The sequence below is a fragment of the Loxodonta africana genome, chromosome X (assembly GCF_030014295.1).
Source record: "Loxodonta africana isolate mLoxAfr1 chromosome X, mLoxAfr1.hap2, whole genome shotgun sequence".
In the NCBI taxonomy this organism is placed as follows: Eukaryota; Metazoa; Chordata; class Mammalia; order Proboscidea; family Elephantidae; genus Loxodonta; species Loxodonta africana.
In genome coordinates this window covers 12,138,213-12,163,053 of record NC_087369.1, presented here as the reverse complement: position 1 = coordinate 12,163,053, position 24,841 = coordinate 12,138,213, and the positions used below count along the sequence as shown (strand labels likewise).

The 24,841-nt window shown below is 44.7% G+C and overlaps 1 protein-coding gene across 4 annotated transcripts; it reads right to left on the bottom strand.

Moving 5' to 3' along the window:
- Positions 1-320: 320 nt before the first annotated feature.
- Positions 321-9,757, bottom strand: LOC100667706 (holocytochrome c-type synthase). Of its 4 annotated transcripts, none has more exons than XM_023555235.2 (7): positions 9,643-9,757; positions 8,875-9,007; positions 6,062-6,213; positions 5,006-5,154; positions 4,310-4,429; positions 1,700-1,786; positions 321-1,090 (listed from the first exon to the last, which is right to left on the bottom strand). In XM_023555235.2, the coding sequence occupies exons 2-7, from the start codon at positions 8,972-8,974 to the stop codon at positions 892-894; spliced, it is 807 nt and encodes a 268-aa protein (XP_023411003.1). In that variant the 5' UTR covers positions 8,975-9,007; positions 9,643-9,757; the 3' UTR covers positions 321-891. The 4 variants fall into 4 exon arrangements, with proteins under 4 accessions (XP_023411003.1, XP_010594099.1, XP_003416039.1 ...); XM_010595797.3 differs by having other exon boundaries at positions 9,624-9,731; XM_003415991.4 differs by having other exon boundaries at positions 9,547-9,725.
- Positions 9,758-24,841: the final 15,084 nt, after the last annotated feature.

Here is a 24,841-nt window from a genome sequence, read left to right as displayed (position 1 = left end):
CCGACTTAGGACATATTCCGGTTGACTAACTGCACTTATGACCATCTTTTTTTTTTTTTTTTTGTACATCTTATTGTTAGCAATATCTACTACAATTCTGAGGCACGTAATTTGCCGACATTATCATTCAATGCTATGACTATAAAGATACTGATAATAAAAGGAGATAATAATGAAAACCAAAAAAAATCAATGAGATATTCTACTTACATCAGAAACAACTTACGATGGAGTCATTGGAATGGAACCCTGTTTTAAGTCGGGGACTACCTGTATTCTAGAACAAGGTCCAGTCTGAAAATTTTGTTTAAATGAGAATTTGAAGATACAAGATTTGTCTTAGTTTATTTCCAGTGTATACCTTTTCATTATGTTTGGGGGTCGCTACTACACTGTACGGACTTTAAAAATACTGGTCAACTTTTTAAAAAGCACAACTACCTCTTATTTATAATGAACAGTTTGAGTTAAAATATCTGATGAGGTTAATACCTCCTGAGCATCAAATTGGCTTTCAGTGTTTGCATATCAAGTATTCATGAGAAAATGTAAGGACAGAAAAGCATCTTTGTTCAACATTTTAAGAAAAGTTCTTTTTCAGAGGTTGTACAGACATTTCTAGATTAAATACAGGGAATACTGCAGCTGAAGGAGAAACTAAGGGGCTACTATTTAAGCTGAAATGGAAGAAAACGTAAAAGAACCTGCTATAAACCACAAAGTAAAATGTGATTCACAAGAGAACGGTCCTTCCTGAAGCAAAGGGTTGAGTGTGATTACCGACTTGGAGCCTCTATTACATCATGAATGCAATTCACTTTGGGGAAAATAGTTTAATATATCTCTCAGAAAAAAATAGGTGCTATTTTTCCATCTCAAACAAAATAGTGGTTACGAAGTCCAGCGCCACCAGGCGACCTTCATCCTGTCCCACACCGCTGAGAGGGAATCCAGGGCAGGACGGACGTCCAAGACGGTGAACTGGTACTCCTTGTTCACCTCGCCGCCATCGTAGTAGTCAATGACGTACCTCACCTCTGTCCCACAGCGGTTGATGATCCAATCGTGCCTGTCAAAAGGCAACTCATACCTGGAACGAAAACATGCCAGTGAGGGTTAGAACGCTTCCTGTGTGCTCAGTCCTGGTTCTTCGCACGTGCACATGCCTGCCCTGAGAGTCAGACATCTAACTGGGGAGATGAGACTCACTCAGAGACTCACACAGTCTACAGCACTAAAGGATAGTGGTGCTGAATAACTTAACGATTTCAGCTCAGATGGCAGCTCGTCTACTAGCAAAGGAATCAGTCACTGGGAAAGAGACCCAGGTCAGGCAGGTCAGCTGAAATACTGCAGCAGTCCAGGTGGGAGCTGCGAATCTGAGCTACCCTAGGAAAAAAAGGGAGAAATGCTAAGTGGACAGATCCCAAGAGATCTGCCTATCAATGGGCAAACTTCAGGGAGCGGAAGAAGCTTACAGTCGTTAGGACCTCTGCGGGAGAACAGGAGAAGAAATTTGCAGGTGAACACTGTTTCAGCTTTGGCAGGTGGTGCTGTATGTAGTTTCTTGGTGTTTTGGGGCATCATAGGTTTGTTTTTCCTTGACACCATAGTTTTTTAGATTATTCACTTCTGGTAAGAAGAGAAAGTTTACCCTGACCTGAGGAAGGAACAGTAACATTTTTGCACTGGTACTCACCCTATCCACGAACGGATTCTTGCCCTTGGTGAATACTCTTTAGCTTTACCTCCAAATCGGATCAACGACGGACCACAAGGACATTCCCTAGAGATCCCCAGATAAGAAAAGTCTGTTAAAATATCTTCTCTCCAAATGTTCTACATTCCACCTTGGTGAGTAGCGTCTGGGGTCTTAAAAGCGTGTGAGCGGCCATCTAGGATACTCCACTGGTCTTACCCCTTCAGGAGCAAGGAAAAATGAAGAAAACTAAAGATATAAGGAAAAGATTAGTCCAAAGGACAGATGGACCACATCTACCACAGCCTCCACCAGACTGAGCCCAGTACAACTAGATGGTGCCTGGCTACTGCCACTAACTGCTCTGACAGAGATCACAACAGAGGGTCACGGACAGAGCTGGAGAAAAATGTAGAACAAAATTCTAACTCACAAAAAAAGACCAGACTTACTGGCCTGACAGAGACTGGAGAAACCCTGAGAGTATGGCCCCCGGACACAGTAATGAAGTCACTCCCGAGGTTCACCCTTTAGCCAAAGATTAGACAGGCCCATAAAACAACATGAGACTAAAGGGGCACACCACCCCAGGGGCAAGGACTAGAAGGCAGGAGGGGACAGGAAAGCTGGTAATAGGGAACCCAAGGTCGAGAACGGAGAGAGTGCTGACATGCCGTGGGGTTGTTAACCAACGTCATAAAACAGTATGTGTACTGTTTCATGAGAAACTTGTTTGTTCTGTAAACTTTCGTCTAAACTACAATAAAAAAAATACATATGTATATCTTCTTTCCTTTGAAAAAGATGTCCCAATTTTTCAATAGTACATTTTTCTGTATGTGCTTTAAAAAATCTCACATGTTCAGAAAAAGATAACTTTTAAAGGGATAATTCAAAGGAATACTCCCTCTATTAAGAATATTCCTCTTTATTTCTGGAGTGGGTACCTTTCACTCTCCCCCCTTCCTTCCAAATACGCTCACTGTTCTTTCCAAGAGTCAGGAAACAGGACCTTTCCATTTGGTGCAGGGATACAGGCAGATTCTCAGAAGAGAAATAGGTGTAAGGCTGGGGGTGTTTCACATGAACATAAAAAAAGTCCTACACTCTTCTTTCCTTTGAAATCAATGAACAATATTATGAGTAAAGAAAAATAAAAGATGAATTCCTAGGAACTAGTTGTAATTTTTTCTTTTTTTTAGTGTTGGACCATCTCCCTAAATAAATGAATAAGCAAACACAAACTGAAGACCTCCTTGGTGTCAGCACTTGCCCAGGCACTTGGGTACAGCAGTCTCATACGAGGCCCTTCTAGCCCTGCCCTCCTGGGGTTCCCCATGGGCCTACACACTAGACACACAGTTGTTTCCCCACAGAGGAGGGAAAACCCAAAAATGAAACCCATTGCTGTCGACGTGATTCCAACTCATAGCGACCACAGGACCGAGCAGAACTGCCCCATAGGGTTTCCAAGACTGCTACATCTTTCTCCCGATGGACGCCAGAAGAGGGCATCAATGAGGCAGCCTATGATCTTGTTTGCGACATTGGTAAGACAGGCTTCTGTGCTGATGTGTCTCTCTGCTAACGGAGGGAGCAACAATCCTGACTCGGGGAATTCTTTCCCTTCTCCCTGTAGGAACAGCTCATTAGCCTCTCTCCTGAAGAGGGCACAGGCAGAGATGAAGCTCAGTTCAGGCAGACTTTCTCCTGGAGACTGGTCCGTGGGTTTTCAACAAGCTACTTCATCTTGACACAACTCTGGAAAATGACTGCAGAGGGAGCTGAAAGCAACCCTTAAATTTCCTCTTTGCTTTTCTCTTGGTTCCATAGCAGTGCTCGAATAAATTCGGAGAGAGTTTTAATTACAGCACACTTTCAAACAAAGTCACTGCAGACAATCGTGGTTCCCCCTCATTAGCAAGCAGGGAGGTGACTCCTGACAGTTGCGGGTTACTGACGAGGTGGCATCACACACACCCATCCGGGGTCCACTGCCCAACTGGTGACACCCAGGGAGGGCTGCTCTTGAATTTTCAGATTCCACATATTAAAAAACAAAACAAGACTTTAAAAAACCATTTAACTGGACTTTAGCCAAGACACTGATGGTGGCTTCAGAGGATTTCCGCCACCGCTGCCAAGTCAGCCCCAACCAGCGAGTCTTCACGGCTGAGGCGTCAGACCTGGTGAAGCAGAGTCCAGCCCTCCCTGCTGTGCCCATGCTGCCTGGCGCACAGCATCCACGGCCATCACGAAGTGGTTGCTGTCTGACACCACTCAGTGCAGGGTACTGTCACACAGCAAAAATTGCCACATAAACAACCAAACCTCTTGCCACTGAGTAGATTCCGACTCGTAACCACCCTATAGGACAGAGTAAAACTGCCTCATAGGGTTTCCAAGGAGCAGCTGGTGGATTCGAACCGCCGACCTTTTGGTTAGCAGTCGAACTCTTAACCACTACGCCACCAGAGTTTCCTAAGATGCCACATAGCGTGCTTTATCAGAATAACAAACTATCTGAATAAAGGGTGAAAACTCTGGAAAACCGGTCTGAAATAGGAAAGCTGCTAAAAGGCCTGTTTTTAGAGTCTCAAGCGCACTTACGTGGCGTGAAGGGCTTCCCACTTCAAAATCTCCTTCCAAGCCTGCTCGTTATTCTGATTGTGAATTCGAATGATATTATACATGTCTTTCTGACTAATATCCTCCTCTTTCCACTTCCACCTAGGAAAGAACACGTGGTAACATTTTACGAGTATTGCTGATAGTGCCAGAAAACTAATGCACGGCTTCATAGGATGATTTATTAAACACTACCCTTTATGAAAGGATGAAGAATGCGCACTGTCTACCAATTTAAGTGATCTCAGCCTCACTGGGAAGATTCCCTCCTAACTGCAGAGTAGTACAAAACCCACATGTGCTACAGACACGCCGGAAACAAAGGGTTAACGTTCCCCTTAAGCTCTTTCCCGGAGTCACCAGAAACCAGAGTTGCACAAATACCGTGGCACCATCTACTTTTGGGCGCCACTTTTTCAGATGTTACCATTGACTGATGATTCCCCAACTTTTTTAAAGCATTTTATATGATGGTGGGATTTATTTGTTTGTTTTCCTTTAATGGTTATTGGCCTTGCATTTATATTCTGATAGGTCTGAAAAGTTAGTCAACCATCAGAAACCAATTCACTTACAAATATTTACTCAACGTTTGGAGATAAAAACGCCTTGAACATTTAATTCTTAGATGAAGCTGACAAGCAAATTGCTATTCAAAGTAGCAGGGCACCCACTTACCCTTTCCTTAACATTGCATTCCAAAACATCTGCTCTGACGGGTAAACCCACTTTTTCTGGGAATCTGCTCTCGGGATGGAGGATTCCTCCCTGGCAGTAGACAGTGGAAAGGGCTGGTCGGGGGCTGGCATCTGATTAGGTGGTGGCATCTACATCAAATAAGCAGGTTGTGTAATGTTGCAAATTGGATATAAAGTGAAAATACGCAGTATAATTAACTACTTCCTGGGAAGAAATGCATCACACGCCAGGCACAGGGTCCCCACGAAACCGGTGGCATCAAAATTCCAGACCTCTCTGAGAATTTGGCTGTTCTGAAGAGTCAGAGTACTGAAGTGCTTTTTCCCCTTTGAGTTCTCATAAACAGTGTGGTTACATTTCTCGTCTTTTTTTCCTTTGGACAAATTAAAACCAGTGTCAAATGGTGCCTGATTCATCAGGATTTCTAGATTCTCTAGATAAGCCCGTGGCCCTCTAAAGTGCAGGCCTAAATCCACCTGTCTCTCCAATAAAAAGTGATTCCAAAAATGAAACCCTGTGCTGTGCGACCATGACGAAATATGAAGAGGCCACAACCCATCTTGTCCTCGCCCTCTCTGATGGTATTACAGTTGCTGGTGGTCATGTGACACTGCCCCACATTGGGACTCATATGCAGGTGGCACCCACCCATGCCTTAAGAAGCACGCCATCTTTTAGCATGCCTACAAGGTTTTCCCAAGACGAAAACCACCTCTGCTAACTCTAGCTATACTCCTTATAGAATTTCCCTGGGCTACCTAGCGACTCTAGCCCAAAAGAAAACATTCATTTGGCATGGCCTCTTTCCGGTAAACCTACTCTGGCTTTTAGTATGCAGTTTTCTTTCTCAGGCGTTCTCTGAAACTAGACTCCATAAGTAACACAGTCTAGAGTTTCAGTGTGGAAGGAAGATCCAACGTCTTTGTTTTAAAAGGAGAGAAGAATCAATCCCAATAGCCTGCAATGTGTCTTGGGAGTTCGTGAAAGAATCTCAGCACAGTTAAGTCCTAGGACGCAGGGATGAGCAGGCATTACCAGATTGGAAGGATCTAGGTTCTCCTTATTCTCAGACGCAGTGGCCTTCACAGGGCACTCCACATACTCGTATGCGCGCTCCTGGTGAGCAGGCACAGAGTACGTTTTGCTCTCACAGGTGGAGTCTGATGGTTTTGAACTCTCTGGGCAACCTGAAATAAATCAAGTATGAAAATGGTGTCACTACAAAGGCAGGACATGTGGCTCCCTCTATAGGGGCCCTAAAGAGCTTTGTTTTTGACCAATGATTACCAACAGAGGAAAAGCCAGGCTTCTGTCATTTAAAGCTACCAAGAGCTAAGCCACCTAACATTCCAAAGTCCTAAAGATGAAGAGGTTTTGTAAATTTCCTTTGCCTCTGAAAGAGTAACGGAGACCTATCCTCTTATTGTGCCATGCCCCCACCAAACATAAACAAATAGAAATCATCAGCTCCAAGAGTTTGTCTGTGCCGTGGTTTTAATATTTGACTAGAAGGTACCCAGTTTGGACTGCAGCAGTGAGCTGCTGCCAAGGAACCAAAGTGGGGGCCGGGCCACATTTAACCCAGTGTTCTTGACTTGCCATTGCAAGTTGCAGACAAGTTCCTGCCCAGTCAGGGTAGAGTGTAGGCCAGGTGTTCCGTACTGATGCACCGTGTGAGGTACCGGGGGCGACGGAAGCAAACATGCACAGCAGCCTTCAAAGAGGCCAACCAGTTGTGGTTGAGTAGCCTCTGACTCATGGCGACCCCACGTGTGTCAAAGCAGAACTCTGCTCAGTAGCGTTTCCAATGGCTAAGTTTTTGGAAGTAGGCTGCCAAGCCTTTCTTCTGAGGTGCCTCTGGGTGGACTCGAACCACCAACCTTTTGGTTGGCAGCTGAGCGCATTAACCATTTGTACTGCCCAGGGACTCCAAAAAAAGCTAGTGGCGGAAAGTCTGAGTGCCACTATGCTTGCACTTTCTTCCCAGAATGAAACTAGGCATAGCACAAAACTCTGCCTACGTGTGATTCCCCATGAGCAGATGGCCATGGTTTAGCAAGAAGAGGCAGACCTTAAAGACTCCTCTGAAGAGGGAAGGTCTGAGCTTAGTAAGATTAGCAGCAGGAAGGGCCCGCAAGGCCCAAGGATCCAGAGTGTGGATCTGTGCGAGTGCAGGGCCTGAGGAGCTGCTCTCCGAGTTAGGAGAGTGCGGGCCAGCACCTGGCAAGCTACCGCCCTGGGAGAGGGCTGCTCGTGTGAAAGAATCCCTGTCTTAGGCAGCAGCAGTGACCGGCAGTGACACGGATATGGCAATGCTAGATGTTGTACACGCTCCCTTTTCTATGCCTCTCCTCCCAGGCCTCATCCCCTAGTACCCCATGCCACTGCCCACTTTAGGGGTGAAGGGAGTCCTGCTATCCCTCCCCTCTCTACCAAGCAAAGCTCCAAGCCTTTCCAGATCGCTGGTCTTACCTTGGTGTTACAAAAGAAAGAATGTGTTTAAACTTTTCACATTATATAACCAGTAGCCCTTTCAATCTCCTACAAATACCCATGCTTTTTACTAACGCAAATAAATCTAACTGACGGCTCTTCAGGATACAGACAAACGAAATCAACCAGTGGACAGCTCTATAGCCTCCCTGGGGACGCTCACAGCAGGAGCACGGGTGCTTTGTCAGAATCTATTGGATTTGACCTTGTCCAAGGTCACAGAATTTTTGCCGGCCTTGCCACTCACTAGCTGTATGACTTAGAGAGTCTCTGTTAGTTACTCCATGCCTCAGTTTGCTTGACTATAAAATGGGGCGAAAACCTATCACACAGGAGCCTGTGGACTAGAACATAACCTCCATTAGGAAAAGGAGTTTGGTCTGTTTTGCACCCTGGTGTTCTCTCAATGAGGAGCCCTGGTGGTGCAGTGGCTAAGTGCTTGGCTGCTAACCAAAAGATCAACAGTTTGAACCCACCAGCTGATCCATGGGAGAAAGATGTGGCAGTCTGCTCCTGTAAAGATTACAGCCTTGGAAACCCTATGGGGTAGTTCTACTCTGTCCTGTAGGGTTGCTACGAGCAGGAAGCAACTTGACAGCAGTGGGTTTGCTTTGGTTTTTGGTTCTCTCAGTGCACAAACAAACCCCAGCAATGCCTGGCACGGAGTCGACAGTGAGTAAATCTTTGTCAACTGAGTGATGGCATGAACGACTGCAACACAAGAAAGTATTAGTACTCTGGGAGCACTCCATGTAGGTTCCTCCCCATCACAGGTTAAAACAGGAAGTCACAGGTCAGACGGACTCAAGACATGCCTGTATACAATCTACAGCAGATATGGACCACTGACATTTGGGGCTGGATAATGCTCTGTTGTGAGGAGCTGTCCTGTGCATTGCAGGATGTTGGGCAGCCTTCCTGACCTCTATCCAGTAGCACCATCTCCTCCAGTTGTGACGAGTGCCAAATGCTCCCAGACAGTGCCAAATGTTCCCTGGGGGACACAACTGCCCTGAGCAGAAAACCTCTTACGTAGACATAAACTTTGGGGGTGGGAGCTGATTTATGGGACAATTACTAAGTGTCAAGCACTCTCTGAAACACTTTCATGCATTATCTCAGTGAATCTTCACAATGACCTTCTAAAATACTATCAGAGTATCTCCATCTTACAGGTAGTGGACAGACATAGCAGAAACAACTTGTCTAAAGTCACACGCCTCACAAGGGGCAAAACAAGGACCGAGCCCCGGCTGACTCACTCTCAGGAGCTTCACCAGCACGCTACACTCCCTCTTCTTTACAATCCTGCTGAGGATTCTCTTTTCATTACTATCTTCTAGACAGTTGATTACCTCTCATTTTCCCTTCGTGCATCGGACATCCCGAAGGTGGAGACGCTGTTTGACGATCGGTCTGAACTGCAACAGGAGGCGTAGATGCAGACAAACCCATGGCCGGGAATCACAGTGCTGACTCCAAACAATTCTAAACGCACACGCCAAAGCAAAGAAACCGATTAATGCTGACATCTCCGTTCACACTACTCTCTTGTTATTCTTAATCTGGCCAACCCTGTTCTTCCTGTCATCCTTATGGGAACCTACCAGGAGGGCACTCACCTCGTGGGATCCCTCTGAATATGTTCCACCCTTCAGGAAATACTAGCGTTAGGTCTATGCCACCCTTTGAGGGCACGTTTCTAAGGGTTGTGGGTTTGGGAGGAGGTCTCTGAGAAAGAAAGAAGGTAACACCACAGCAAGGAGTGCAGGCCTGTGGGAGGGGGCCGGCGAGGTGATGATCCCCATGGGGGAGGGGAGGCCCACCTTGCCCAGCCTCGACCCCCAGGACTTAGCAAAGGGGTTGTGGGAGGGTGCGCCGCAGAAAAGAGGAGTCGAGGAAAGACGGAAGGGACAGCGCAGGCCGGGGTACGGCCAGAATCTCCTCACGCCGTCCCTGCTCCTTCCACCTGCTCCAGCCCCCAGACTCCAGACCCCACCGGCCGTAACCAGGCAGTCCCTCCGCACCTGACTCCTCCCCCGGGCTACTCCAGGCGGCCGGCTCCCGCCTTTAACCGTCAACCCAAGCCCAGAGAACCAGCGACCTGCCACAACCTCCGCCACCTTCGCTTTGCCGGGTCACTGCTGTCCCAGCGGTCACAGCCGGCACCCGCCCATACCGCCGCTTCCTTTTCTGAAGGCGGGACTTCCTTCCGGGAGCGTGGGAAGCCGGGCGCAGACTGAAGGGGCGGGACTTCTGGGAACCTTCGCGGAGCGGATCCCGCCCCCTCACCCCGTCCGCCTATAAGCGCTAGCGCGCGCTCTCTGGCCCCGCCCCTCCCGGCCTGGCGCCCACTTAGTCACGCCCTGGAGAGGCGAGATTTCATTCCGGTTCAGAGTGACGCTGTCGGCTGTAGAGGATGTAAGCCGTGCAGGGGTTCCTTTGAAGTTTTTAAATTTCTATTTTTAAAATAGGATCCCGTCAGTTTAAATTATAGTAATGACTCCAGAAATGCCAGTAGGTGTCCGGAGCTGCAGCCGACTCTGGACGTTCCAAAGTGCACAAGACAGGGTACTGGGTCCCAAGGACTCCTTAGCTAGGTGTGGACTTCTATGGAAAAAAAGTACATTTTTACTTTCACTTACCTTGAGCGGAAATTTAGCATTTTCTTCCAATTGAAATGTAGGGAACAAATCCCAGTAGTGTTAGCTCTGCGACACCAATGGTAATCACAGGTATAAATGATATCCCATACAGTTGTTGTGTCTGCCTCGAAATGCCGTTCATCACTACTTAGAAATTAAGGTAACTAGGGTTTTAGACCTTGTTAGAGAGCCCTGGTGGCGCAGTGGTTAAGAGCTCAGGCTGCTAACCAAAGGTTGGCAGTTTAATTGCCAGCCGCCCCTTGGAAACCCTATGGGGCAGTTCTACTCTTACAGGGTTGCTATGAGTTGCAATCGACTGAACAGCAACGGGTGTGAGTCGACTCCAGGGCAACAGTGGGTTTTTTTTAGGCCTTGTTGGGAGTCCCTGGGTGTCGCAAACAGTTAAGTGCTCGGTTACTAGGCAAAAGGTAGGCAGTTCCAACCCACCCAGAGGTATCTTGGAAGACAGGCCTGGTGATCTGCTTCTGAGAGGACACAGCCTTGAAAACCCTATGGAGCAGTTCTACTCTGCTGACAGGGTCGCCATGAGTCCGAATTGATGGCAACTGACAACAACAGCACTTACCTAAAGGTTGGCAGTTGGAACCCACCCAGTGGTGCCTCAGAGGAAAGGCCTGGTGATCAGCTTTTGAAAGGGGTTGCTGTGAGTCGGAATCAACTCCACAATAACAACAATAGAGCTTGTTACTGAAAATGTTAATAAAGAGTCGTGTGTTTTTCTATGCACGGTAGTCATCCCCTGGGTGCTGGGAGTACTGGCGGCTGTCATCTCTCAGCTGAGTCTCTCTCTAGGATTTATCTTCTGCCTAAGGGAACTGTCTCCTCAAGCAAAGCCACATTCCCTCCCTGAGGATGAGCTGAATCCAATGAGTAGTCTCTGCAAGGGTGCATAGGCCCAGCGTGCTTGCCTCAAGGGGGACAACTCAGAGGGGCCATTCCAGCTTCAGAGCTGCTCATAGGCCCAGCTGCATTTCAACTTCTCAAGGCAATAGTTTCAGGGGTTCATCCAACCTTCATGGCTCCAGGAAGTCTGAAGTTCATGAGAACTTGAAATTCTGTTCTGTATCTTTTCCCTTTTGATCAGGATTCTTCTATAGAGTCTTTGATCAAAATATTCAGTAATGGTAGCCAGGCACCATCCAGTTCTTCTGCTCTCGCAAAGGAGGCATTTGCTCATGGAGACAATTAGCCACTCATTCCACATCCTCCATCTACTCTTGACTCTCGGTCTTCCTGTCTTGCTCTAGGTGAATAGAGACCAATTGTGGTGCCCTGGATGGCCACTTGTAAGCTTTTAAGACTCTAGGCACTATGCAGCAAACTAGGAGGTAGAACAAAAATAGTAGGCCAATTAACTGGGATGTCACACGTAATCATGACCCTAAACTTCCAAACCAAGAAACCAAATCCCATGAGGTTTTTTGGTTGTTCATAAGCAGCCTCAGCAACTACTCTTTTTTTTCAATCGTTTTTGTAAATATGTCTATCACACAACTTTTGCCAATTCAACTTTTTACAGGTGGGCAACTTAGTGACAGCAATTACAATTACTGGTTGTGTAACTCTACCCTTAATCCATGTGATATTTCCATCACCATTAACCTGCGCAGTGATTGTTAAAGTTGTGTGTCAACTTTGCTGGGCCATGATACTCAGTGGTTTGGCAGTTATGATGTAGTTTGGCAGTCGTATGATGTTGTGATCAGTTCCATGATGGGATTTGATATAATGTGATCACCTCCATGATGGGATCTGCTGTGAGTAGCCAGTCAATTGAAAGGGAGTTTCTTTGGGGTGCAGCCTGTATCCAATACAGGCAGACTCTGGCAAGGCTCATGGGCTTTTTGCTCACTCTGGATCAGGCAGCTGTCTCCTGTTCGTCTGACCTCTGTTTCTTGAGACTTGAGCTAGCAGCTTCCATGATGTCTTGCCTGCTGATCTTGGGATTCGTCAGTCTTCCCAGCCTGTGAGCAAGAGCCCTGCTGCCTGACCTGCTGATCTTGGGTTCTCCAGCCCCGGTGGCTACGTGAATCAGGAGAAGCCTCCAGTCTGACCCATGGACTTGGGACGTTCTGGCCTCTATGACTACATGAGCCATTTCCTTGATATAAATCTCTTTGTATATTTATATGCTTTACTGGTTTTGCTTCTTTAGAGAACCCAGCCTAAGACACCTCCTTTACCCCTCCCTCCCACCCCTCATAACCACTAACGAACTTTGTTCTCAATACGTTTATCTTTTCTTGTCTTTTTATATAAGTGAGGTCATACAATATTTGTCCTTTGGTGGTTGACTTATTTTACTCAGCATAATGTCTTCCGGCTCCATCCGTATTGTAGGATGTATCTAAACTTCATTTCTCCTACTGGCGGAGTAGTATTCCATTGTATGTATCTACCACATTTTGTTTATCCATTTATCTGTTGATAGATATTTCGGTTGGTTCCACCTTTTGGTTATTGTGAATAGTGCTGCAATGAACACTGACGTACAGGTCTCTGAATCTCTGCTTTCTAGTCTTTTGGGCGTATACCTAGGAGTGGAATTGCCGGGTCATATGGTAGTTCTATTTTTAGTTTTTTGAGGAACTGCTACACAGTTTTCCACAACAGCTGTACCATTTTGCATTTCCACCAGCAATGGGTAAGGGCTCCAGTTTCCTCACATCCTTGACAATATTTGTTGTTTTCTGTTTTTTTATCTTAGCCATCCTAGTGGGAGTGAAATGGTATCTCCTTGTGGTTTTGAATTTCTTCTCTCTGATGGCAAAGGATGCTAAACATCTTTTCATGTGTTTGGTGGCCATTCGAATGTCTTCTTTACTGAAATCTCTATTCAAATCCTTTGCCTGTCTTATGAGTGGGCTATTTGTCTTTTTGTTGTTAAGTTGTCAAAACTTTATATATATATTGGTTATTAGATTCTTGTCAGATGTATGGTTTCCAAAGATATTCTCCCAGTCTGTAGCTTGTCTTTTCACTTTTTTGGTAAAGTTTTTCAATGAACGAAAGTTTTTAATTTTTATGAGGTCCCATTTATTTATTTTGTCTTTTGCTGTTTGTGCTTTTGCTATTATATTAGATAATCCATTGTTGAAAGCTAGGCCTGCCAGCATTGCTCCTGCTTTTTCTTCTAAGAATTTTACGGTTTTAATTTGTACATTTAGGTCCTTAATCCATTTTGAATTTGGTTTTGTGTATGGTGTGAGGCATGGATCCTGTTTCATTTTTCTGCATGTGGAAATCCAATTTTCCCAGCACCATTTATTGAAAAGACTCTTCTTTCTCCATCAAATGGACTTAGCACCAGTCTGGAGACATTTTTGGTTGTCACAGCTGAGGGAGTGGGGCTACTGGCATCTAGTAGAGTCTAGGGAGGCTGCTATACAGCCTCCAATGAATGGCCCCAAATGTCGATAGTGCTGTGGTTGAGACACACTGCTCTAGGCAAATCTAAAAGGCCAAATACTTGCTTGCCCTGATACCTGGCCACTGGAGCGTGGGCTCCTACCTCCTAAGCTTGGCCAGCTGGAGGCACCCTCCCAGCAGGACTCTAAATCAGGACTTGAAGTTGAAACAGGTTAGAGTTTATGCCCCTCCTGGTTCCCAGTGGAGGAAGCCAGGAGCCAGCGGGGGGCAATAGCAGTGATCAACTAGACTCTCCTGTGGTTTCATCGGGCAGTTTCTTGCTTTCCAGACTCCCTTGGTTTCCGCCCATTTTCCAAGCTGGTGGTTCAGCCTTCCTCTCAGTTCTACCCAATATCCTTCCCATAAATTCCTTGTCTGCTTATAATAGCTAGAGTCAGGTTCTCTTGTGTAATGGTCAGCTTGGGCTAATTGCAATAACAAACAAGTCAACAACTTCAGTGGCTTAGTACACTATGAGCTGCTTTCTCACTCACACAGCAGTCCAGTGCAGTTACTCCCAGTCATGTGGCTTTCCTTCAAGCAGTGGCTCGGAGACCTTAGTTCCTTCCATCCTGCATGGGGCTCTGCCATCCCCAGAGGCCTCCCCAGGGTCTTCTTTATCCAGCTGACCTAGGAGAGAAAAGCATGAGTGGAAGGTCATGGAGGGAGGGTGTTGGGGGCCCAGGTCTGGAAATCTGATCTTCTCTTCTACCCCACCCCATTGACCCACACTGGATGCCAAGACGCTAAGAGATACAGTCTAGTGCTAGCCTAGGAAGAAGGACTCCTTAGTGGGCATTTAGCCCATCTCTGCTGCATCTTGTTTGCAAAAAGCAGATCCTAATGAGCAGAGCCCTGGTGGCACAGTGGTTAAGAGCTTAGCTGCTAACCAAAAGGCCGGTAGTTTGAATCCACCAGCCGCTCCTTGGAAACCCTATGGGGCAGTTCTGCTCTGTCCTACAGGGTCACTATGAGTTGGCGATGACTCCGTGACAACAGATTTGGTTTGGTTTTGGGGTTTAACCAGCAGAGCAGATATGGGCAGGAATGCCACCTGAGAGACAGAGGCCTGTAAAGTGCAAGGGCTAAGCACCCTATGGATTCATGTGTTTGGTGGCCATGGGCTGGGGTTACAAAATACTCAGGAAGGTGCCAGTCTTGGGAGGTACAGAAAATTGAGTAGGAAATGAGAACCACTAATATAGCAAGACCTTATCATTTGCTTGGCAAATCGCATTTATCCACAGGAGGGTCTCCCACACTTAAGACTGAGAGGGCATTTCACTGTAGAATTTTTCATCGTCCTTGTATACCCTCGCCTCCTCTCCATACACTGAAATATCTCATCAGTAATAAATTCTATCCATAACAGCAATGACCCCCTTTTGCTATAGCCAAGGACTTTCCAACATGCTTATTCTTTTGAAGAGGAGGAACTTGGCCGACTACTGTTGTCTGAAAATACCATCTTACGATATATAGAGAGAAATATGGTGAAGTAAGTAAAGACAGAGGAAGTAATAGCAATGGTTGCTGATTTTGAAAAATATATAGGTTTAGGGGCAAGATGAATTCAGCATTGAACATGTTGCAGTTGAGATGCTGATGGTTATCTAGGCAGTGACGTCCGAGAAGCAGTTTAGAACACAGAGTTGGACCTTGCGAAAGAGAGAGGGCTGCAGATAAAGAAGTGTAAGTCGTCAGCGTAGGGGTGGATGTTAAAGCCACGAGTATGGACGATAACATCTTTCGAGGCTTTTGCTTTTCTTTGCTATCATTCCACATTGACCAAAAAACCTTCTGATATTAATTTGGTTTCCCTACTGGAAAGAGAATGCTTGACTAGCCAACCTAAACATATTCCCGTCTACTTTGCAGTTTTAGTTCTTACTGTAAGCATTTTAAATTAATAAATTGGAGAGAAGAGAAGCAAAAATGGAAGGGAAACAGAGAAGGCGAGGGGTGAGTGGCTGCAGAAGAAGGAGGGGAAGAAGGAGCTCTTGAGTGGTTTGGACTGACTCTGAAGTGGGATTGAAGAATTAAAGCCACAAAAGACAAACTGACGGACCATTCTCTACCCCTACCACATCAAACACTGTGGCCCAAGAAATATGCTTTGGGGAATATTGAAATTCATATTTTAACTCTTGAATCTTAGTAGGTACAGATGTTTGTGATAGTATTCTATTGCATCATACCCCAATGCAATAAAACCCAAAGGCTCGCAGGCTCTAAATGGAGAGTTATTGGTACAAATATTGAAAAGATATAATCTGAATGTAGCAATGGTTTAGGTTTTTCTTCTCTCTCTCTTTCTCTCATGCACACACATACTCTCTCTGTCTCTATAGCAATGGCAATATAAGGGCTTTACACCTAAAGAGGGAGCCCTGGTGACACAGTGGTTAAGTGCTTGGGTGCTGACTCAAAGGTCAGCAGTTCGAACCCATCGGTGGCTCCATGGGAGAAAGACCTGGAGATCTGCTTCTGAAAAAATTACAGCCAAGAAACCTCTATGGGGCAGTTCTACTCTGTCGCCTGGGGTTGTTATGGGTTGGAATGGACTCGATGGCACCAGCCACAACAGCACCCAAAGAAGAGTCCCTGGATGGTACAATTGATCAATGTGCTCAGCTGCTAACCGAAAGGTTGGAGGTTTGAGTCCACTCAGAGGTACCTTGGAAGAAAGGCCTGGTGATCTGCTTCTGAAAAATTTGGCCATTGAAAACCCTATGAAGCACAGTTCTACTCTGACATGGGGTTGCCAGGAGATAGTAGGCAACTGGTAACACTCAAAGAGATGCATCCTGAATTATAAAACATGAAAGGAAAAACAAAAGCTCATTGCTGTCAAGTCGATTCCAACTCACAGTGACCCTATAGGACACAGTAAAAGTACCCCAAAGGGTTTCCAAGGCTGTAATCTTTACCGAAGCAGATCGCCAAATCCTTCTCCACGGAGTGGCTGGTGGGTTTGAACTGCTGACCTTTTGGTTAGCAGCCCAAGGCTTAATGATTGTACCATCAGGATTCCTTATAAAAGAAATAACTAGCATTAAATGTTAAAATGTTACCCTAGTCCCACTCTGGGCCCTCTGCCAGTTTGCTCAGTTTCTCTCCAATGGCCCCTCCCTTGATCTAGGTCAGAAGGAGAGGCAGCCATGTTACCAGGAAGCCGCATGCATGGATTTATCCAAGGAGTGCTCTCTTGTCCCCAGATCTCTAGCTTACCAACTGTTGTTTGAAATTCTGCCATTATTGACAATAGCACTTATATCATTTCTCACATGCTTTTTTTTTTTTTTTAAGCATATCTTTGGACTAAATACCTAGATTTGAAATAGCTGGTCAAAGGGAATGTGCTCTCACAACTTTGATAGATGTTTCCAAATTACCCTCAACAGAGGGTTTTAAGGGAGTCCTGGTGGCACGATGGTTAAGTGCTCAGCTGCCAACCAGAAGGTTGGCAGTTAGAACCCACCCAGTGGCTCCATGAGAGAAAGACCTAGTGATCTGCTCCTGTAAAGATTAAACCAAACCAAACTCATTGCTGTCAAGTCGATTCAGATTCATAGTGACACTATAGAACAGTGTAGAACTGCCCCACAGGGTTTCCAAGGCTGTAAATCTTTACGGAAGCAGACTGCCACGTCTTTCTCCCTTGGAGCAGCTGGTGGGTTCAAACCGCCAACTTTTTGGTTAACAGCCGAGTGCTTAACCACTATACCACCAGGGCTCCTCCCTGTAAAGATTACAGCCTAGAAAACCCTATGGAGCAGTTCTACTCTGTAATATGGGGTTACTATGAGTTGAAATCGACTAGACAGCACCTAACAACAACAGGGGGTTTTACCAATTGACACCCCAGGAATGTATGAGAGAGCGTTTTCCCACACCTTCATCCACACCGTGCACCAGCCTTTTTTGTTACTGGTTTGTAGGGGCTGCTCACATAATAAGACAATTAACCTGTTTTTCTGGAATAGACAGAACTGTAGAGACAGTAAATAGATCAGTGGTAGCCAGGGGCTCAGAGGGAGGGAGGGAGGGATGAAGAGGCGGAGCCCAGGGTATTTTTAGGGCAGTGAAACTATTCCGTATGCTACTGTAATGGTGGACACATGACATTATGGCTTTGTCAAAACCCACAGGACTGTACACCACAAAGAGGGAACCCGAATGTCAACTGTGGACTTTAGTTAATAATAATGTATTGATATTGGTTGATTACTTGTAACAAATGTGCCACAGAAATGCAAGATGTTAAATAATAGAAGAAACTATGTATTATATGTGTGGGGGGGGAGGGGATATGGGAACTCTTCTTTAGTTTCTGCATAATTTTTTTGTCAACCTAAATTAAAAGTACTCTAAAAAATAAAGCCTATTTGAAAACAAAAAAAAAAATTCTTAAACTATGAGTTACAAGTATTTTCTCTCAGTTTGTCATTCTTGTTTTGCTTTTGCTTAAGGTAGTTTTTACTTTGAGTAATTTTTATGTCCCTAATTTTCTAATCTTTTCTCTTCTGATTTCTGGGCCTTGTGGCATAGTTAGAAATACTTCTTTGAAGTTCTAAATGAATTCTCCCAAATTTCTTCAACTTTTTAAAACTTTTCATTTTTTACTTTAAATCATTGATATATTTAGAATGTATCCTGGTGTAAGGAATAAGGCAGAACTCCAAATCCCCCCCCCCCATTTTTTGCAAATGGCTACTCAGTTGTCCCAGGAATATTAAATAAAAGCCACCTCCCCACACACACACCCACATATGCAGATTTGAGATGCCACCTCAATATTAAAATACTCGTTTTTCCATGTGTATTTGGGTCTGCTTTGGACTTTTTACTGTAAACCATTGTGTATCCACGTACACACCAGTACCACATTGTTTTCATTATCGGGACCCTCTCTGGCAAAGCCAGTTCCCTCTCACTGATCTTCTTCAGAATTTTCCTTGATATATTTGTTCATGTTTCTGAATGAAATTTGGAATCAGCTGATCTAGTTTTTTTTTTTTTTTTTTAGTTAAAAAAATCCACAGGGTAATTTTATCAGGATTACATTAAATGGATATCTTAATTTAGGAAGATGCTTTAGAGAAATAAGCCATCCTATACGTGACTATGCGCTGCCCTCCCAACTGGTCACATCTGCTTTTGTGGCCCTCCAACCCATTCTTAAGTTTTTCCTCAAATTGTGAATATTTGTTGAGCTTATTCCTTGGTGCTTTAACTTGGTTGTTGCAATAGTAAGAAGGCATCTTTTCTTTTCTTATATCTACTAACTTGTTGCTCCTGTACTTATGAAAGCTGTTGACTACGTTTGTCCTGTGCGCTCTGCCATGGTTTCAATTCTCTGATTATCTTTAGTCTTATTTTTGGTTTGATTATCTTGGGTTTTTCAGGAATTCTTTAATATAATCTCAAATAATAATAATTTTACTCCCTCTTTTCCAGTTTTAGTGCCTCTAATTTCTTTCTCATATTTTTATCTTACTGCATGGCTGGAATTTTCCAGCGTAATGTTAAATGCTACAAGTGGTAGTCGGTGTCTTGACTTAGGGACTGAGCTGGAAAAATATGACCACCAGATGGCAGTGTTGCAAAACAAGCTATTTATTTTGCAACCCAAAAATGCGGGGGTGGGGGGGTGCACCAGAAGGGGAAGAGGGCAAAGGAACTCCAGGGGGAGAGGGAAAGTGGTGAGGCGGTGATGTCCCTCAGCAACAAGATGGGAAGTTTCTGGGTCAGAGAGCTTCAAGGGGCAGCAGAGGCTTGGGGTCTTTATAACTACAGCTAGCCGATGTTGTGTAGTTTTTCAGGATATGCAAAGCAGGCAGGCTCTAAATAGCTAAATATCTGCTTATCTGGGCTATTTTAAAAGTAACTGGGTATGTAAACAAATGAGTATGGTGCTGGCGGGCTTTTTAGGCTACCAGCTCCAGCTTGCTGTGAAGAAATGAACAACCTTGGGGCCAATACGCAGTGGACAGCCCTCATTTTTAGAGGGAGTATTTCTAGTGTTTCCCCATTGAGCACTGGGCTAACTTTTTGATTGACATAGTATTATGAATTGAATTGTGTCCCCCAAAAATGTGTACTGACTTGGCAAGGCCATGATTCCCAGTACTGTGTGATTGTCCACCATTTTGTCATCTGATGTGATTCTCCTGTGTCTTATAAATCCTGCCTCTATGATGTTAATGAGGCAGGGTTAGAGGGAGTTGTGTTAATGAGGCAGGACTCAATCTACAAGATTTGCTTGTGTCTTAAGCCAATCTCTTTTGAGATATAAAAGAGAGAAGTGAGCAGAGAGACATGGGAACCTCATACCGCCAAGATACAAGAGCCCAGATAGTAGTGGAAATCGACTTGAGACTTGATGGACAACAGCAGGTTTTTTTGGTTTTGGACCTGGGATCCCTGTGCTCAGAAGCTCCTTAACCGGGGAAGATTGATGACAAGGACCTTGCCCCAGAGCTGACAGAGAGAGAAAGCCTTCCCCTGGAGCTGGAGCCCTAAATTTGGACTTCTAGCCTCCTAGACCATGAGAGAATTAATTTCTCTTTTTAAAAGCCATCCACTTGTGGTATTTCTGTTATAGCAGCACTAGATTACTAAAACACATAGGTACAGTTTGTTGTCATGTTCAGGAAGTATCACTCTCTGTTTTATTATGAGGGTTTTTTTTTTTAGATCAACAAATGCTTTAGTGAATGGGCTTTCGTTGAAGATGAGAAAGAGGCTCAGTTTCCCGTCTGGGTCAACGTGAACCGAGCCTGCACAAGCAGAAAGAGGAGACCAGAGGCAGAAGAGACCATGAGAACATAAGCCCCAGAAAAGCACCACATATTGGGAGGAAACTTGATCTTTCTTGGACCATGGGACTGGAGATGTACGTGAATCATAAATGGAGACCCAGGGGTGTGAAGGCCAGGCCCAGCTGACAAGTGGCTCACACTTTGCCTATGGGTGCATTTATTGAATAATCATTATAAATAAGGCAAGTTGATAATAAAACATTCTGGGATCTCACATTTATATGTATGTGTCTGTATGTCTGTGTGTGTGTGCGCCTGTAGAGTTGTTATTGCTTTTTATTTTATAGACAGTTTTTTTTTTTTAGACCAATGCTTCTCAAACTTGACTGTGCATACAAATCCCCTGGGAATCCTGTTCAAATGCAGATTCGGATTTGGTAGGTCTGGGGCGGGGCCTGAGACTCTGCATTTCTCATCAGCTCCCACGTGATCCTGATACTGCTGGTCCTCAGGCCACACTTTGAATGGCCAGGCTTTGGAAAGCCCTAGGTATTGTTTGTAAACAAAGTCCAGAAATCCAGAGGAAACATTTAGGAACTTTTGTAGCAATTTAGAGGACTGATTTTATATCTGATAAATCTAATCATAAAGAGATTCAGCTTGCATTTTGGATGCTTGCTTTTTTATTTCATTAGAAAATTTTTTTGTTTGTACTTTTTTCTACAAAAGTTTTGGTCTGTGATGGATTGGAAATTTAAACAAAAACAACAATAAAACGGACCTTTTACTACCGAGAGTTTGAGAAGCACCGCTTTAAAGTTGTGGTGAGGGCTGTCACTGCCGATGTCAGATGGGTCCTGGCTGAGAGCCGAGAACACCAGAAGGATGTCTACCTGTGTTTCATTGACTATGCAAAGGCATTTGACTACGTGGATCATAACAAACTATGGATAACATTGCAAAGAATGGGAATTCCAGAACACTTAATTGTGCTCATGAGGAACCTTTACATAGATCAAGAGGCAGTTGTTCTGACAGAACAAGGGGATACTGAGTGGTTTAAAGTCAGGAAAGGTGTGTGTAAGGGCTGTATTCTTTCACCATACTTATTCAATCTGTACGCTGAGCAAATAATCCAAGAAGCTGGACTATATGAAGGAGAACGGGGCATCAGGATTGGAGGAAGACTCGTTAACACCTGTGATACGTAGATGACCCAACCTTGCTTGCTGAAAGTGAAGAGGACTTGAAGCACTTACTCATGAAGATCCAAGACTACAGCATTTTGTATGGATTACACCTCAACATAAAGACCACAAAAATCCTCACAACTGGACCAATGAGCAACATCATGATAAACAGGGAAAAGAATGAAGTTGTCAAGGATTTCATTTTACTTGGATCCACAATTAACACCCATGAAAGCAGCAGTAAAGAACTCAAACGAAGTATTACATTGGGCAAATCTGCTGCAAAAAGCCTCTTTGAAGTGTTAAAAGGCAAAGATGTCACCTTGAGGACTACAGTGCACCTGACCCAAGCCATGGTATTTTCAATTGTCATGTGCATGTGAAAGCTGGACAGTGAATAAGGAAGACTGAAGAAGAATTGATGCCTTTGAATTATGGTATTGGCAAACAATATTGAATATACTATGAACTGTCAGAAGAATGAACAAATCTGTCTCAGAAGAAGTACAGCCAGAATGCTCCTTAGAAGCGAGGATGGTGAGACTTTGTCTCATGTAGTTTGGACATATTATGGGGGGGACCAGTACCAGGAGAAGGACATCATGCTTGGTAGAGAGTCAGCGAAAAAGAGGAAGACCCTCAACGAGATGGATTGACACAGTGGCTGCAACAATGGGCTCAAGCATAAAAACGATTGTGAGGATGGCACAGGACTGGGCAGTATTTCTCTCTGTTGTACATAGGGTTGCTATGAGTCAGAACCAATTGAATGGCACCTAACAACAACAACTTTAAAGTACCTCATACCAAAAAACAACCAAACCTGTTGCAACTGAGACAATTCCAACTCATAGAGACCCCATGTGACAGAGCAGAACTGCTCCATAGGGTTTCCAAGGCTGTAATCTTTATGGAACCAGACTGCCACATCTTTCTCCCACAGAGCAGCTGGTGGTTTGAATCGCTGACCTTTTGGTTAGCAGCTGGGTGCTTAACCACTGTACCTCCAGGCCTCCTCTAAAGTACCTCGTAGTCAGAGGCATAGCAAGGGAGGGGGCAGAGAGGGCACTTGACCCAGTCGCAAGTCCAAGGGGGCACCAAGAGGAAGCGTGGAAACATTCTGAGTTGCCACAAATATGAAAGGTGCCTGACTGAGGCAGCCGGACAAGAGGGGGGGGGAAGGCATTCTGCCAATGCGTTGCAGCTATCGATGTCTATTCATCTTGAAATTGGGGGGGGGATACAACTTAGAGATTGCCCCTGGGTGCTCGTCACCCCTGCTGTGCCCCTGCTTGTAGTGACAGCAAATTCTCCCTTCTCTCATGTGAGAGCAAGAGCATTTGTGTAATGTTTTTGGTTACCCCAAATTAATTCAGCTTTATATTTAGTGAATAGAAGAGATGAATATTACTATTCTGTTATTCACAGTCTGCCAGGTGCTCCTTGGAAACTCTATGGGGCAGTTCTACTCTGTCCTGTAGGGTCGCTATGAGTCGGAATTGACTCGACGGCACTGGGCACTGGGTTACTATTCACGATAATGATAGGATTAATCCTGTTGTTGTTAGCTGCTGTCAAGTTGGCTCCAACTCACGGAGACTCCATTCAACAGAATGAAATGTTGCATGGTCATGCGCCATCTTCACGATCTTAGTATGCTCGTGTCCATTGTTGTGGTCATTATATGTTATGAGTGCCTTCCAACTTAGGGGGCTTCCTCCCTTCCTCTTATCTGTCCCTCTCTCCCCTCGCCCTCTTTCTCTCCTTCTCTTCCTCCCTTCCTTTCAACCTTTTTTCCCTATGTGCCTTCTTTGTGCAAAGTATTATGCTAGGCGTGGAACAAGAGAGAAAAGATGTACCTTGGTACTAACAATGAAGCCCTGAGACCACTGGGATTAGAATTCTTAAACAAAAGAGGTTTGATGAGTTTTACCCTTCTGAGGTGTGGGTGGATGGGTGGCAAGAGGAGGAGAATGTTCTGGCCGGAAAGGGTACAAAATCTGAGTAGAGGAAACTGAAGGACACACACTTCCACTCCAGATTTGGAATTGGCAAGAGTACTTGGAGTGTAGGAGTTTAGTACTTGATGCGTGCCAATTAAAGGACTGCAAGCTTGGCCTTTAATTTCAAAGGGGCATGGGGGTGGGGCATGGCAGGTGGTAAACTAAAGGAGTTGACAGTGATCTGAAAAATAAACTTAGGTACTGACTTCATTGTGGGCAGGGAGGCAAGAACCTTCTATTTTCTGAGTTGAAAATAAGCTGCTCCAGTCTGAACTTGCTTTCCTAAATACCATGTCTTCCTACTCTAGAAAATGAGGTGAAGTAGTTTAAGCCAGTCACCAAAAAGCACAGATTGCATTCAATGTGCATCTGTGAGTCTATTATGCTACAAAAGGGTCCCTGGTGTTTTGTACGTACACGTGCTCTTTTCTGCAATGCAGTTAGTGCCTTTGTATTTTTGGAATCTGACATAGTCTACGTTTTGTTCTTCAGAGAAGACATTCAATAGCTGTGGCTGGCTGAGATCTGATCTTCACTCTGTGCAACCAAGGCCAACTAGATCACTAAGTCATCTTGACGCCAACCGCTGGGAGTTGTTTCTGGACTGAGTGATTTGGTGTTGGTTATTTCCACCTTTTCAGAGGTTGGAGCCTCAGCATGGCAACCAGGTTGAAAAATCTAAAAAGTCTCTTTTGCTTTGAGTACCACGATAGCAGGCACTGCTTCTTATCCACCTTCTGTTCCTGGGCCCTCACAATGTTTGGCCCATACCTAATGAATGAATGGATGGATGGATGAGTAGATGGATGGATGGATAGATGGATAGATGGATGGATGGATGAGTAGATGGATGGATGGATGGAGGAGTTAAATGTTCTACAACAATTCCTATTGACCATTGAGACTATTCAGCTTCATTAAACTAAAAGTATCCATTTCTGCTGACTTAAGGAAACTATATCACTACTATTTCTGAATTTCATCTGGTTGAAGTTTGAAACCACTAAAACTTTTATTAATTTGCTTCTGCCATGCTATGTATAATCTGCTGAAAGTTTTGACAGAATCTGACAGTGATATTTCTATTTACTTTGTGTGAGTTTTCTAACTTGCAAAGTTATACCTATATGGTTTATAAACCTTTGTATTTTTTGGCTCTAAATGCTTTCTCACCTCCTTGGGCAATGTTATAAAGCATTTTATGGTGGAAAAATTTACAAAGAGGTAAAATGAGTTAAAAACCATAGTTAATGAGAGTGATTTAATTGGACCAGAAAAAATGAAACCTAGA